A 17245-nucleotide genomic window follows, 5' to 3' on the forward strand; every position below is an offset into this window, starting at 1 on the left:
GTGACCATGCATAGCACATTGGCGCATTCTTTTCTTTTATTTAGAAATTTAACAAGTAGGTTCAAGAAGCCAATGACGGAAAGAGCTCAAGATGTTGCTTTTGAAGAATTAAGTACTTATCCCCATTGTCAGCACCATGTGATAGATTTGATTGGAATTATATCCCATCGTTAAAATACGGATTCGTAAATATTAAAAATACTTGCTTCATTAACGCTGTCGTTCAGGTGATTTATCTGATACTTACAATTTATTGTCATGTGGGTTTTGATGACGTGACAAAGAATAATGTCTTCTTTTGTATTGATGTGTTCCAGGCTCTATTATATCTTCCACTTTTCGCAAAAATTTTAAAGAATAATTAGCATATTGGAACAAGGGTTGGGTGAGTCAGAACATGTATTACATGCAGTCTTCGTAGTCAGTCTGCTGCTGAATATTTCTGACCAGCAAGGATATTGCAGGGCAGGCGTTATCGACTTGTTGCTGCTTTGAGACGTATCATGTATCAACTACCAGCTATTTAATGTTACAGTTTAATGGAACAAAATTTCAACGGACATCGGGAAACGAATTATTTTGATTCCAGTTCACCTTGCCTAGTCAGTGGTTAGCAAGAAGGCGCCCATGAGTTCTTCCATCGTCTACTGGAGCTACTGAAAGCCCAATTTCACTGAGGTTCCAAACGCTCCTGGAGTATCATCGAAAGTTGTACAATGGCTTCTATTGTCGAATTCGAAGGCAGATCGAAGCGGTTGAAGTTGTTAAATGCGAATGAACGCACTCTCCGGGCGGAATTTGCCGAGATTTGTGCCTGAGACCTGGTGTTGCAGGTGAGGGTCACCACCCACTATGCCACTTTTGCTATCTTCGTCTTCACTCTTGGCTGGGGGAAAGAAATAAAACCGGACGACCTTACACCCGATGGGGAGGTGTTTCATGTCAATTTTTTCCCTTACAAGCCAGTGCCTGTGGGTGATTTTTCTCCTGTATCAAGGTTGGAAACTCACTGGTCATTTTGCAGATCCTGGAACGCCAGTTTTCCTTATTAATCCTCAAGGGCATTCCGTGTCCTGTCCATGATAACCTTACTAATGACACAAACTGACAGTACAGATACACTTACTTTTGAGAAGAAAGAAGTAAACATAGCAGCAGACACTTAAGACTTCAGTTGCGGTGCGGCAAGTGGCAATGAGACCGGCTCGACCTGGCTCCCGTCCTTTCACCCAAGAAAAGGGCGTGGAATTTCTTGTTTTGTTCGTGCGGTTACCGTAGAACGGGGTAGTATGAGTCATGAAGGAAAATCGAGACAAAGCGCACTTATTTCGGTTTTTGTCGTGTTGCTCTCTAGCGGTTGTTCAGAAGACCACCGTGAATTTCTTTCGTGATCTAGGAGGCCGTGGCAGCTCACAAGAAACGCACGAAGGCTATTAGAGACTGACCAGGATTATTTAGAACCAAGGGAAAACCTCTAAACTCTAACACGTTATTGGTTGAGCGATAGCGAACCCTGTTACTCCATTGGGGTTGAAAAGTTTTTCCTGTCTGTGTGCGTGTGTGCGTGTGTGTCCGCACTACTCCTCCTGAACGGCTCGGCCGATCTCGGTGAGATTATGCGCACTTTTTGGGCATGTCCTTGGCTCGGCACACGCGAAATTTCACTATCCTAGCTCAACTGGTTCAGTTTTTATAGCCGAAAAACACCTAAAAAACGGCGAAAAATCGAGTTTTCTGCAGGCAGATCACCTCTGCCTTAGAGAAGGCCAGCCCCGACAAGTTAAAAAGTCACAAGGGATCTAGAATGAAGGGGGGTCTGGGGGGCGGAGCCCCCCAGCATGCATCAAGTAAGAAGTAACCGACGATGGACAAGCCATTGCCTGCCGAAGGCAGACTAGCGCCGCAGGCCAAGGTAGGTACGCCAGGCGTGGATTGGAGGAACAGGCAGCGAGACATCGCCAAGCCTGTTACGACAAGACGCGGTCTGGCGTAAACCTACCTTGTATAAAGTTAGTAAAAACCTCCCCTGAAACCTCGGTTAGAACTCGGGTGCTCGTCCGAACGAGGCTTTAATCTGTAGGCAATTATGTCAACAGAATCAGGACAAAATTTGGTTCCGTTATGTCTACTCCCGGGCTGCCTGTTCCAGATGGAACACAATTTTGTTACCTTGCAGGGAAAATGATCCAGGAAGCAGAAGAAGGGAATAACTCCATTTTGACCATTTTTCAGGAGCAACAAAAAACTGTTAGCAGGGAAATCTAAAACTGAACAATGGAATGTTATAGATGATAACAAGTTCAAAAAATGTAAGTTAAATTTTGAGATGAACATCATGAGTGTCAGGTCACTGCGTATAGGATATCTGTGACTTATCACTTTTCGCTAAAATGGAAAACAGAGTCATCTCAACTTATATTTCTTCAACGAAGTGGAATTAGGAGACATGTCAAGTGGAACTATTGTCAGCAGAGAGTGTTGGTTCCTCTGGTGCATTTTTTGGACTTAGCTCTTTATTCCGTTTAAGTTCTACTATGGAGCTTGGACTATGGAGCTTGGACTATGGAGCTTGGACTATGGAGCTTGGACTATGGAGCTTGGACTATGGAGCTTGGACTATGGAGCTTGGACTATGGAGCTTGGACTATGGAGCTTGGACTATGGAGCTTGGACTATGGAGCTTGGACTATGGAGCTTGGACTATGGAGCTTGGACTATGGAGCTTGGACTATGGAGCTTGGACTATGGAGCTTGGACTATGGAGCTTGGACTATGGAGCTTGGACTATGGAGCTTGGACTATGGAGCTTGGACTATAGAGCTTGGACTATAGAGCTTGGACTATAGAGCTTGGACTATAGAGCTTGGACTATAGAGCTTGGACTATAGAGCTTGGACTATAGAGCTTGGACTATAGAGCTTGGACTATAGAGCTTGGACTATAGAGCTTACACTATAGAGCTTACACTATAGAGCTTACACTATAGAGGTTGGACTATTGACCTTGGACTATGTATGCATATATGGATATAGGATTAAGATCAATAATAAGATACCTATCTAGGAAACTAAAGGCATGGGGGGGGGGAAACAATTGGGATGTCTAAATTCCCCAACAGGGTGCTTCGCTTCGCTCAGCAACAATTCAGAAAAAACTCTTGATTTAACTTTTTTCAAAAATAACATTCACTAAGACAAATTACAAATACATTCACAAATTATTCGCATCATTAGCACAATACGACTTTACTGATCAAACAGAAAGATAAATAAAAAGAAAACCTAATTAAATATTTGCACCATTAGCATAATATCCGATAATATCCCTTCTGCATACCGGACACGACGACCCTGGAATGCTTTTACGCAATCAAGATTGCAATGCAGAGATAACAAGAAGCTGACGTGATGGAGGACAGCCGGGCCGAGCTGAAAACGTTCCGTCCATAAAAAGCCAGCCGGCAGCAACAAGGACATTGAGCATGGCTTTTGTGGTGAACAAAATTGACATATGTCCCGACGGTCCGCTGATTCCATGACAGATCAGATCACCATTCATTTTCCCGAATTGATCCTCGAAAGTAGAATCTTTCACCCAGACAATTACTGCACGCTGTGGGGTACGTCAGACTGGTTGTTACGCCGTGCTTTGTACATGGTGGATCCGTACTCCGCGAAACTGACTAAGGATGTGATGGATTCATCATAAGGGAAAGTGGGGCACAATGGGACACTTTTCTTTAAATTGACGTAGGCAACTGATTATTTGACTTAGAATGCCCCAAGCCGTTCTCAACGATAGTCAATCATGTACTCTTCAAAGTGGCGGGATGTGTAATATTGTTTTTTAATGTCATCAGGTACATTTCTTCATTTTCCCAAAACATTGCACTTGTCCCATTGTGCCCCGGTCTGGGGCACAATGGGACTACCCCTAGGGTAGGGTGGGACACTGCGTTTTTTCATCGAAAAGATAGGTTTTAAGAGCTCTAAACGCCGACATATGTAAAGTCCAATGTTTATTGACTCTTAAGACAAACTTGTGGAAGTATTTTGAGTAGCACATATACGGAAAACGCATCATACCCAAAGAGTGCTGTCAACATGGAAGACCTTTAATTAAAACAAAATAAAACTGACTTCACTTTCACATTTTGCTCTTGAGTAAAAATGCAACACGGAGACATATCAATAGTTAAGGACTCGATGTATTTTGAAATAGTATTGTTTACGAAGGGGTTGGGGCATAATTAGGCAGTAAGTGGGCTGTTCCATTGTGCCCCAACCGGGTCTGTCCCATTGTGTACCGAACGACACATCCGACCAGCCGCGATCTAGCAACATGGCCACTCATCCAACAGCGGGGCGACACGAATCACAGACGCGCAAAGGGTCAACATGCATGCATGTACACTCCAGGTTGAAGTGTACTATGTACACACTTGAGTTTGTAGAGAACCTTGTTCCCGGAGGGAAGACAAAATGCAGCCGAAACTAAACTTGCAGCTTTAGAAGTCATTTCTGAGTGAATGTTCCGGATAAACTCCCCCGTTTCTTTAGCAAATAGAAACTTAATTGGCCGACAAAATCTTGTAGATGATGTTGTTTTGTTTCTCCTTATTTCCTTCCCATCCAGCCCAGTGACTTTGAGAACAATTGGAACAGCACAAATAAGGAATATATTCCCATCAGATCCTACATCAAACTCCCCTTCGGAAAAGCCTTGCTTATACAGCTGATGACCACCACTACCATCCATTCCATATTTAAATGTAAGCTGAAGGTTCATTTGCTCATTACAATTGAGGTTTTCCAAAACATCAAGAACATTACCAATTTTTACTATTCTCCTTAGGGAATGATCAAAGAGATCCTGAAGACCAACCTCTGCAGAGCTATCTGTTACTACAATGTTGTTTGGGTAGCATGCTTCTTTTGCCTTTGCTACAGAATTATAAGAAGGTATTAAGTTTGAGTTTTTTTTGACAGCTTCACTGCGCCACAAAAGATAGCTATTTTTCGTTGATTCTGAGTCAATTAAGATGCTAAGAGCTTCTTTAGGAGAAAATTTTTCAGGCTGCTTACCGGTCTGTTCTAATCTGAAATTCTCAGGGTCATCAACGATTTCTTTAAATGCCCGTGCAGCCTCATGGAAGCCATGCTGATGAAGAACCTTCTCCGTCGCAAAAAAAAAAGTTCCTCAGAGGGTGTGTGGAGTTTTAGATTCTCTGTTTTTAAAAGTTTTGATCTTTCACCACTCTCTGAAAAACTTTTCGTTGGTCGACCACGCTTTCTTGAAGGACCTGTGAAAGTAAATAAAGTTTTTATTTGTCCTTTACTAAAAACTAACTTTATTTATATATTTTAACAAGGATTTGTTATGTACCTGGCTGAGTTGCATCGTTCCCGGCTTGTGTCTCCGCAGAAAAGTTAAAGTCCAAAGAACTAGAAGAACCTAAACTGTCTGAACAATCAGGTGGGTCAGGAGCTGTTGCTTCTCTCGACAATCCACTGTTGAAACAGGAATTGGAGCAAGAAGGACCTAAAAATTTAAATGTAGAATAAAAAACGCATATTTAATAATTGGAAAGGAAGGCACCACTTAGAAAGGAAAAATGATTAGAAAGACTCGATATGCCTGGAATGTTGAGGTCTCTTTGGGACTCGCTTTCCTCAAAATCTACGGGACTTGATGACCCAATCTCATGCGAACCTTCAGGCACGGGACCACTGGAAACGGTGAAACTTGAAGAACCTGGAAAAATACATAAATTATTATGCGAACAACGCGTTCTACAATAAAGTAGATACATCTGAGCCACTAAGCACACAGTAAAGGTTAACAAAAACATACCTGGAAGATCAGCATAACATTGTGATTGCTTATCTCCTAAAGTAGACGTATCTGTTTCCTGGTGCTCAATCCCACAAATTGCCCTTTTAAGGGGGGACCCTGGTGAAAAAATAAAAATGTGCATAGAAGGTTTCAGATTCAACAGGTTTAACACCTTTAAGCTAAGTGGGTAGTTTCTTTATCATTTGGAAGGAAATAACATTGAGATCAGTTGTCGTTGGCTTCTACGCTCAACTTAACAGCTTTGCTCAGTCGACAAAAAATTTTGTCGTAGAAAGACTTCCTGCGTTCCTGGTTGACACCTACTTGAGTCGTCTTGCATGGACTCTATTCATTGATGACTTGTCGACAAATTTTAGTGACGGAATCTTGATATCAGCCCTACTTTTTTTAAAACACACCTAAAAGTTTGAAAAAAGGGAAAAAAATCACTTTTTTTTAAATGTTGAAATTTGAAAACTCTTATCTCAGGACAGAAGTTGAATTTGAAAATTCCGTCACTAAAATCTCTTCCATACATCTTTAGGATAACCCAAAAAAATTTTCAAGACTTTCCGTCATGAAAGACGCAGGAAGATTTTTCCCCAACGCTCCAAAAAACACTAAAAAGCCACTTATCTCAGAGACCGTTCAACATTTTGGATTGAATTTTGTTTTGGGAACTCACCATAATGAACCTCATAATTAAGCAAAGTTTCAACTTCCTGGGATCATTTTGAAGCCTACTTGAAAGTTTCACCAGGGTCCCCCCTTAACGATTGGGATCCAACTAATCTAGATGCGTAAAAAAGGTGATTTTTCAAAATACTCCGATTTGACTTCAACTTATATCAATCGATTCGTCTTGAAAAGGCGAAAAAAAAGTCTGATGGCGCTCTTTAAGTCAGACTTTAAATGGCGATACTATGGGCCAAAAACTGCGAAAAAAAAACGAAAAAAAACGCAATTTTTATTTGGTTTTCCATTGGCTAAACCCAAAACCAATAAGGGTGATAGATGACCACAGGACCACAGGACGAATTTTTTGGTCCATATCTCCTGGAACAAGTGACTTTTAAAGTGGCTCTCGCGGACTTTTTTTAGTACCATGAAAAGAAGAAAAATCCACCGGGCAGGTCGCCCTCAGGCAACAAACAAATTTTTAGTACAGGTTTCAGTGTTTTTTACAAAATACGTGATTAAAATTTTTTGGGCCGACCAAAAATACTGAAAACTTTTTTCTGGAGCTCTTTGCCACATAGGGAACACACCCACAAAGTTTCGTCGAAATCCGAGACATCGATTTTGGGACCTCGGGTGACTTGGGAAAGAATTACCCTATAGTCACCAGTCAGTGCACACCTATTTTCGAGGTGAGGTACCCCTCGGGTAAGCGGCTATGTGGTAATACTATGTTGGTGTTTCATTCATATGTATCTACAAGTAACAAAAACGGTACGGGGACAGTTAGCCGATATTCAAACCAGCCCGGCACTGCCGCTGGGGTCGAATTAGTGTGAACTTCACGGTTCGAATCGCTGTTAGAAATTGTGTCGTCGTAAATTAGCGACAAAAAAGTCGCTAATTTTCATAGCGACGGAAATCGTTCTTAAACTACTTAGTCGTAACTGAACGACTAAAAAATCATTTCTCTACGACAATGTCGTAATCACGATTACATGTTTTGACACCTGAAATCCCCGAAAAGTTGGTGAAAAGTCACAAGTTTGCTCACTTATTTACGATTTGTGTCGTTCATTTACGATTCATAACACAAATTTAAGACAAGAGTCGTAAATGTACGACTGAAGTCATAACTGCACGACATATTCCAAAGACAATTTACGATTGTTCGTAAACTTACGATTAAGTCGTAAATTTTTAATTCGTTTTAAAACGAAACGTGTCGCTATCAAAATTAGCGTCAAATATGTCGTACATTTACGACTCAAGTCGTACATTTACGACTCAAGTCGTATATTTACGACTTGAGTCGTAACAAAATATGTCGGTTAAAAACAACATAATTGTTCTACAAAATGTCGTAAATTTACGATTATTTTTAACAGTGCAATTCGCACCCCTGCCCAAGAGGAAGGCCCTCCCTCAACCGACTCCAAAGGTCGAGGAAATTGATCCAGCCATCGTGAAGAGGTAAGAGAGTTGCAGTTGTGCATCACATTGAAATACGTTTGCTATCTGTGCAAAGCGTAACAAGGGCACCTCTTTCCACCAGGGAGGAGCGTAGGATGAGGAAAAAGGCTGCTCACTTACAGAAGATCCCCAGCGGTGTCTGGGTCTCGAATGCAGAGGTTCACTGTCAGAACTTTTGTCGTAAATTAGCGACAAAAACGTCGCTAATTTTGATAGCGACAAGAATCGTTCTGAAACTACTTGGTCGTAACTGAACGACAAAATAATCATTTCTCTACGACAATGTCGTAATCGCGATTACATATTTTGAAATCTAAAATCCCCGAAAAGTTGATGAAAAGTTGCAATTTTGCTCGCTTATTTACGATTTGTGTCGTTCATTTACGATTCTTTACACAAATTTACGACAAGATTTGTAAATGTACGACTGAAGTCATAACTGCACGACATACTCAATAGATAAATTACGATCGTTCGTAAACTAACGATTAAGTTGTAAATTTACGACGTAATTCGTTTTAAAACGGAACGTCTCGCTATCAAAATTAGCGACAAATATGTCGTAAATTTACGACTCAAGTCGTATATTTACGACTTGAGTCGTAACAAAATATGTCGTTTTAAAACGACATAATTGTTCTACAAAATGTCGTAAATTTACGACTATTTATAACAGTGTTGACAAGGCTTTGAATGCAATGGGGTACAAGGAAACAAGGAAGAAGTACCAAAGCCCTGTCCCCGACCCAGACCGCCCCATCACTCCACCACATTGGTGGGATCCGGGCTGGCGCAGCCCAGACAAACAAGTAGATGCAGAACCCGAGGCGCCAGAGGTGCCTCCACCCAAACTGTCTACAGAATCCAGAGAAGAAAGGATGCAGAGGTGTCGTCAAATGTAATGTGATTTATTAACAACACAATTGATTGTAGCTAGTCTCGTCATTTATTTATTCAATTACTTTCTCCAAAAGTTCACAATAGTTTACAATACTTCAAAATGGTTCACAATAAAGGTATAAAAATAAGTTCCTTATCACATTATACCCATGTTCCCCTTTGCACAAGCATATCGTGCACAAAAACTAGTAATCTTCATCCTCGTACTCTGAAAAATGAGTATTTTGTTTCATGTTTCATTCGCTAGTCAGGTACAGACTGTTACCGTAAGCCGGGGTAATATGAGACAATTTCGGGGTAATATGAGACGGAGTTTGGTTTGCGTAAGATTCACTCTGAGCTCGCTATTCGGCCACAAAGAGAGCCACTGCTCTAAAAAATTAATTACTCTTTGTTGGTACCATTTTCCGCCGTGAAGTTTGACAGGGATAAGTCATCCAATGCCACGAGCATCATAATTCTAACGATAAAAATCATGCGTCTCATATTACCCCGAAATTGTCTCATATTACCCCGGCCTACGGTACAATGGTTGTTGTAACAATGTAAAGTATATCTACTTACTATAATGGTTCATCATAAGTTATTTATATAATTACATGGTTCATTACAATTACATTTTCAGTATGATAATTGTTCATCATAAACAAGGTAGGTTTACGCCAGACCGCGTCTTGTCGTAACAGGCTTCGCGATGTCTCGCTGCCTGTTCCTACAATCCGCGCCTGGCGTACCTACCTTGGCCTGCGGCGCTAGCCTTCGGCAGGCAATGGCTTGTCTGTCGTCGGTTACTCCTAATTTGTTCGTTTCTGGGGGGCTCCGCCCCAAGGGGCGAACAACTTGAATTTTGGTGTACATTTTCTTTGAAATAACGGTGAAATAACGTTGAAATAATGGTGAAATAACGTTGAAATAACTGTGAAGTAACGCGAAATAACGTGCAATAACGAGAAATAACATGAAATAACGCGAAATAACGTCGAAATACCCTTGAAATAAGGTTGAAATAACAATGAAATAACGTGAAATAACGTGAATTTGAAATAACGGTGTACAAATTTTGAGGAAGTTGTTTGCCCTTCGCTCCGCCCCCCAGGCCCCCCTTCATCAAGAACCTATAAAGCCCCAATCCGACTGACTCACTCACTGACTCACTGACTCATAGAAATGTTTGGGGTGAACGAGTGGTAGTAGAGACTTGCGGTTTTTTCCATTCGATTCCAAATTTTATGGGAAAATTGGGAAAAATCCCAAAAGTTGAAAATTCCTCACCGTTTCCGAGAAAACCTACTTTATCTAAAAAAAAGGGGAACAAATTTCTCACCGTTTCCGAGCAAACCTACTCAATCTTCAAAAAAGGGGACCGACCGACTAAAAATTTTTATTCGCCCCATCGGTAGGTCTGGTCGAGACATTTCCAAAACTGTGCCGCAATCTGGTCCCCGTCACCGGCAACATCCTAAAAACGATATAATAATATATAAAAATACGCCTAAATTCAACAAAATCCACTCAATCTTCAAAAAAGGGGACCGACCGACTGAAAATTTTTATTCGCCCCATCGGTAGGTCTGGTCGAGACATTTCCGAAACTGTGCCGCAATCGGGTCCCCGTCACCGGCAACATCCTCAAAACGATTAAATAGGCCTAAATTCAACAAAATCCACTCAATCTTCAAAAAAGGGGACCGACCGACTGAAAATTTTTATTCGCCCCATCGGTAGGTCTGGTCGAGACATCTCCGAAACTGTGCCGCAATCGGGTCCTCGTCACCGGCAACATCCTCAAAAACGATAAAATAGGCCTAAATTTAACAAAATCCACTCTATCTTCAAAAAAGGGGACCGACCGACTAAAAATTTTTATTCGCCCCATCGGTAGGTCTAGTCGAGACATTTCAGAAACTGTGCCGCAATCGGGTCCACGTCACCGGCAACATCCTCAAAACGATAAAATAGGCCTAAATTCAACCAAATCCACTCAATCTTCAAAAAAGGGGACCGACCGACTGAAAATTTTTATTCGCCCTATCGGTAGGTCTGGTCGAGACATTTCCGAAACTGTGCCGCAATCGGATCCACGTCACCGGCAACATCCTCAAAACGATAACATAGGCCTAAATTCAACAAAATCCACTCAATCTTCAAAAAAGGGGACCGACCGACTGAAAATTTTTATTCGCCCCATCGGTAGGTCTGGTCGAGACATCTCCGAAACTGTGCCGCAATCGGGTCCTCGTCACCGGCAACATCCTCAAAAACGATAAAATAGGCCTTAATTTAACAAAATCCACTCTATCTTCAAAAAAGGGGACCGACCGACTAAAAATTTTTATTCGCCCCATCGGTAGGTCTAGTCGAGACATTTCAGAAACTGTGCCGCAATCGGGTCCACGTCACCGGCAACATCCTCAAAACGATAAAATAGGCCTAAATTCAACCAAATCCACTCAATCTTCAAAAAAGGGGACCGACCGACTAAAAATTTTTATTCGCCCCATCGGTAGGTCTAGTCGAGACATTTCAGAAACTGTGCCACAATCGGGTCCACGTCACCGGCAACATCCTCAAAACGATAAAATAGGCCTAAATTCAACCAAATCCACTCAATCTTCAAAAAAGGGGACCGACCGACTGAAAATTTTTATTCGCCCTATCGGTAGGTCTGGTCGAGACATTTCCGAAACTGTGCCGCAATCGGGTCCACGTCACCGGCAACATCCTCAAAACGATAACATAGGCCTAAATTCAACAAAATCCACTCAATCTTCAAAAAAGGGGACCGACCGACTGAAAATTTTTATTCGCCCCATGGGTAGGTCTGGTCGAGACATTTCCGAAACTGTGCCGCAAACGGGGCCACGTCACCGGCAACATCCTCAAAACGATAAAATAGGCCTAAATTCAACAAAATCCACTCAATCTTCAAAAAAGGGGACCGACCGACTGAAAATTTTTATTCGCCCCATGGGTAGGTCTGGTCGAGACATTTCCGAAACTGTGCCGCAAACGGGGCCACGTCACCGGCAACATCCTCAAAAACGATAAAATAGGCCTAAATTTAACAAAATCCACTCAATCTTCAAAAAAGGGGACCGACCGACTAAAAATTTTTATTCGCCCCATCGGTAGGTCTGGTCGAGACATTTCAGAAACTGTGCCGCAATCGGGTCCACGTCACCGGCAACATCCTCATAACGATAAAATAGGCCTAAATTCAACAAAATCCACCCAATCTTCAAAAAAGGGGACCGACCGACTGAAAATTTTTATTCGCCCCATCGGTAGGTCTGGTCGAGACATATCCGAAACTGTGCCGCAATCGGGTCCCCGTCACCGGCAACATCCTCAAAAACGATTAAATAGGCCTAAATTCAACAAAATCCACTCAATCTTCAAAAAAGGGGACCGACCGACTAAAAATTTTTATTCACCCCATCGGTAGGTCTGGTCGAGACATTTCCGAAACTGTGCCGCAATCGGGTCCCCGTCACCGACAACATCCTCAAAAACGATTAAATAGGCCTAAATTCAACAAAATCCACTCAATCTTCAAAAAAGGGGACCGACCGACTAAAAATTTTTATTCGCCCCATCGGTAGGTCTGGTCGAGACATTTCCGAAACTGTGCCGCAATCGGGTCCCCGTCACCGGCAACATCCTCAAAAACGATTAAATAGGCCTAAATTCAACAAAATCCACTCAATCTTCAAAAAAGGGGACCGACCGACTAAAAACTTTTATTCGCCCCATCGGTAGGTCTGGTCGAGACATTTCCGAAACTGTGCCGCAATCGGGTCCCCGTCACCGGCAACATTCTCAAAAACGATTAAATTGGCCTAAATTCAACATAATCTACTCTATCTTCAAAAAAGGTCACCGACCGACTAAAAATTTTTATTCGCCCCGTCGGTAGGTCAAGTCGAGACATTTTAGAAACTGTGCCACAATCGGGTCCCCGTCACCGGCAACATACTCAAAATCAATCATCAATTGTCATCAAGAACCTATAAAGCCCCAAAATCCGACTGACTGACTCCCTCACTCATCAATCAAGAACCTATATAGCCCCAATCCGACTGACTGACTCACTGACTGACTCACTCACTCACTCATAGAAATGTTTGGGGTAGGAGTGGTCGTAGAGACCTGCGGGTTTTTCCATTCGATTCCAAATTTAATGGGAAAATTGGGAAAAATCTCAAAAGTTGAAAATTTCTCACTGTTTCCGTGCAAAGCTACTCAATCTTCTAAAAAGGGGACCGAATGACTAAAAAATTTTATTCGCCCCATCGGTAGGTCTGGTCGAGAATTTCCGAAACCGTGCCGTAATCGGGACCCCGCCACCGGCAATTGGGCAATCATCATCAAGAATCTATAAAGTCCCAATCCGACTGACTGACTGACTCACTTACTCACAAAGAAATGTTTGGGGTCGAGGAGTGGTCGTAGAGACTTAAGGTTTTTTTCCTTTCACCTCTATCCTTGTCAAAGCAGTCTTCAATATTTTCCGGACCTTGTATGCACCCATTGACTGCCACAGTAGCCAATGCAATACAAGCTATCTATTTGGGCAGTAAAAGTAGCCTTATTATATGGTCAAAAGCGGTTAAATAGAGCTTTCAAAGAAACAGGACATTTACTTCCTTAGAAAATTTGCCTTTGCTCACCACGGACTTACTGAAAATACTTCGGCACGCGCTCCACACATGCGGGGGTCTGGGGGCGGAGCCCCCAGCGAGCAGCGCGAGTTCTAGATAGACTTGCTTCATCTACAAATAATACGATCTTGACCCTTGGAACTTTTTAACTTGTCGGGGCTGGGAGGCTCCGCCCCCCAGACCCTCCTTTCTTCAAGACAGAGGTAATCTGCCTGCAGAAAACTCGATTTTTCGCCGTTTTTTAGGTGTTTTTCGGCTATAAAAACTGAACAAGTTGAGCTAGGATGGTGAAATTTCGCGTGTGCCGAGCCAAGGACATACCCAAAAAGTGTGCAAAATCTCACCGAGATCGGCCGAGCCGTTCAGGAGGAGTAGTGCGGACACACACGCACGCACGCACACAGACAGGAAAAACTTTTCAACCCCACCTGAGTAACGGGCTTCGCTATCGCTCAGCCAATTATTTATTTATTTAACAACAATCGATGTAATTGGAATGACTTCACTTAATTCTAAATAGGAAAAATTGGAAATTGTTCTAAAATCAATGACTTTGCTTGTAGTGGAAACACATTTTTACAATAATCAATGTAATTGGAAATGACTTTACTTAATTCTGTTGCATTACGTGGGGAAATTACTGCACTTGAAGCTCAGTATCGTAGACCCTCCCTCAGACTGACTCTACTGGAGCTACAATTTACATCATAACATTTCCCCATCAAATATTATTACAAGAAAGACTTTCAAATTGTGTGAAGCTCTGCATTGACAACCTTTTGTCCGCTCTAGGCCAGATAGATTTGGCTGTTGCCTCAAGAGCTGTCACCAAATGTGATGAACAGTCTCATTGTGTGCCTCTACAAATTATGTCAACTCTGAATTCTGAATACCAAGGTGATGTTTGCATTGTGCAGTCATGCGATAAGCTTCAGTCTTGCCAAGAGCACTATCGCAGTTTTCCTTTTACCCATTTGTCTCCCATTTGTTATCTTGATTATAGAGAATATATAAAACATAAACGTGACTAAAAACATAATGGTTCAGGATCATAATGAGAACTTATCAGTCTTCAAGTTAAGGTTTTGTAATTGAATGTACCTTAGATAGTTGAACAAATAATACCAATAATACTATATGGCTTCAGAATATTACTGAATAAAGATAATTTAAGAAACCAAGTGGAAAAGATTTACAACAAAATTGTACAGACAGTATCGTGGACACTTGATCACCACAAACCAACCAAAGCTGCAATACAATATTGGAAACAACACGAGCAGCATTAAACTATGCAGTAGAACCTGAAACGAGTCTAGGAATTTACTTCATGAAAAACAGAAGCAAAAACGGGAAAGATACAATCACTATAAATCAATAATAAAATTAGAACTTTAATAAACAATATACACGTTGACTGAACAAACTTAAGACTCGACTAGACTTGAAATGGAGTTTGCCAAAAGAAGATGTATTTTGTTTCATGTATCATTGGCTAGTCAGGAACAGACTGTTACAATGGTTGTTCCCAGACGGATGGGTCTGGATTGCAGAGGAAATGTCCTCGGGGGCCAATTGCTGTCCGCTGCCCGTTGGCAAAAAGTGCCTTCACCTGCTGTCCTGCCATAGAAAATAATAACTTAATGGCTGGCCGCATTGCATAGGAGATCCTTGTGTGTGCGTAGACACAAGTAAGGTACTCACTGTAAACTTCCTCTTCGTCTTCTGCCTCTGCCTTTCCTGGTGTGCTCGGTTGGACCATGGGTGCCGGGGCTGCAGAGTTATTACAGGAAGCATCTTCTTCCTCCTCTGCATCTGCTGGTGCTGCAGATATATGGACACAGCTAAGCACATTGTATGCAAGGCCTCACTAAATTTCACTTCCAATTCTTAACTCACCCTCAGGCATTGCTTGTTCGGACTGTGCCAAAGTTGATGACTGGCAGGTGGATGAGTACAACACAATTTAAAAAAAACCATGATGATTGGAGGTTAAGGAGTAGACTTGATGACCTTGAAGAGGCGAGTCGTCAGTTGCGTCTGGAAGCAGCAGCACGAGTGGCTGAGTCCTTCCGCATCGCGCTTGTGCTTTCAAACGTGGAAATCCCCATAAAAACAATTATTGAGGCAGCCATGTCGAGTGGAGGTTAATACTGTGAACTTGAAAAGGCGAGAAAAGTAACTCGTCATTTGCATCTGAAAGCAGGAGCACGAGTGGCCGCATCCTGCCGCAACACGTCTGAGCTCTCAAACATGGGCATTTGTAAGGAAGCATTTCAAGGAATGCCTATTATTTATCCGGGGACACGAAAAGACTGCAGGTCTGCTACAAAACAAGAACAGAAGCAGAAGACGTCATTAACAGCTGACGCCGACAGCTGATTGCGCGGCGGGGAGAAGAACAAAAACTCCACTCCTGTTCAAACCCTGGATAATCTAGAAAGCGTTCAGCCATGGACCGACGTTTGCAGGTGAGATCATGAAATTTAGAATTCACTCTTGTCTTGCCTTTGGTCTAGCTCAGCCACAACAAGTAAGTTCCTGCCTAGTGTATCGCCCCTCTGGCACCCCTTTTGGCACCTGACACAGTGCACGTGTGTGTTTCAGTGGTCGCAATCCGTGCAAGTTTAAGGTTAGGTGTCGTTGCGTGTAGGGCTGTGATTTGTGTTAGAATGTGACTGTTTGAATACGATGTCGCTTGTCACTCTCTGTCGCCCTGGCTGTTTTGGGGCCCTTTATAGGAAATCTCATCGCAATGAAACACCTGTAGCCCTGTCCCAATGGCTCCATGCCTCCCTTGATATGGTTAAGTTACCTGTTGACCATTCATGAGTCAAGCATAAAGTTACGCTTGAAGACGTTACGCTTGAAATCAAGCATACTCTGGAAATTCCCCCACGTCTTAAGATAGGGGAAATCTGGGCAGATGAGCCTGTTACTTTTCATTTCAAGCGTAAACTGATTACGCTTGAAAACAGTGGGTAATACTACGCTTTAGTTTTACCAGTGAATAACGTCTAATAATCTGTCCCTCTCTTTTGCAGTGAAACATGTCGTCAGGGTTCGCTCACACTATTATCTACGCTTTCCTTCTCTTCGTCGCCGATCATACCCCAGACCCCCTCCGCCACCACCCAGATCAGCAAGACAACCTCGCCAGCCTCGCCCAGCGCCTCTGCCACCACCTCCGCCACCAGCCAGACAACCTAGACAACCTCGCCAAGCGCGCCCACACCCCCAAAATGCCTAGGTAAGCTGAAAGGCTCATGCACTCTGAAAACCTTACAAACTATTTTGGGCCTTACAAAGCAAGGTTGCTTGTTGTAACGAAGTATTTTGAGCATACATAGGCTTATGAAGAGAATACTTCTGAACTAACTGTTTCTTCATAACTAGGAAGGTAGCTTGTTCCAATAAAGTATTTTGAACATACATTAGTGAAAACAATACATCTTAACTAACTGTTTCTTCAAAACAAACTAAATTACCTTGTATTATGTATGCTCAAAATAGTTCGTAAGGTTTCATCTCCGTGTGCTGTGGAAATTGTCTCTCATCAGTGTTTTGTACTTAGCAGTGCTCCACGGCACCTGTTCACTCGTCAACAAGTGCTGATGATTTACTCAGCTCCACGGGTCATTGCACAGTGTGTACAAATTTACACACTTGTGCCCCTGGACCCTGGGAATCGCACTAGC

At 42.4% G+C, this 17245-nt stretch overlaps 3 protein-coding genes across 7 annotated transcripts in view; all 3 read right to left on the bottom strand.

The window, feature by feature from the left end:
• Positions 1–4103, bottom strand: part of LOC117648574 — a 41435-nt gene extending 37332 nt beyond the window's left edge. The window contains exon 1 of one of the 4 annotated variants that reach the window (XM_034391134.1): positions 4086–4103. The gene's annotated coding sequence lies outside the window, so the exon portion shown is untranslated. Of the gene's footprint in view, positions 1–247; positions 267–406; positions 426–1126; positions 1243–4085 lie in introns of those variants that run through there. The other 3 variants (XM_034391129.1, XM_034391133.1, XM_034391136.1) reach the window with 3 other exon arrangements.
• The window catches only part of LOC117648591, a 282401-nt gene that overhangs the window by 169786 nt on the left and 95370 nt on the right, over positions 1–17245 (bottom strand).
• Positions 15019–16482, bottom strand: LOC117648590. Of its 2 annotated transcripts, XM_034391159.1 has the most exons (3): positions 15447–16482; positions 15252–15371; positions 15019–15167 (listed from the first exon to the last, which is right to left on the bottom strand). In XM_034391159.1, the coding sequence occupies exons 1-3, from the start codon at positions 15454–15456 to the stop codon at positions 15061–15063; spliced, it is 237 nt and encodes a 78-aa protein (XP_034247050.1). In that variant the 5' UTR covers positions 15457–16482; the 3' UTR covers positions 15019–15060. The 2 variants fall into 2 exon arrangements, with proteins under 2 accessions (XP_034247050.1, XP_034247049.1); XM_034391158.1 differs by having other exon boundaries at positions 15019–15371.

Source organism: Thrips palmi, unplaced genomic scaffold, assembly GCF_012932325.1.
Source record: "Thrips palmi isolate BJ-2018 unplaced genomic scaffold, TpBJ-2018v1 HiC_scaffold_3, whole genome shotgun sequence".
Lineage (NCBI taxonomy): Eukaryota > Metazoa > Arthropoda > Insecta > Thysanoptera > Thripidae > Thrips > Thrips palmi.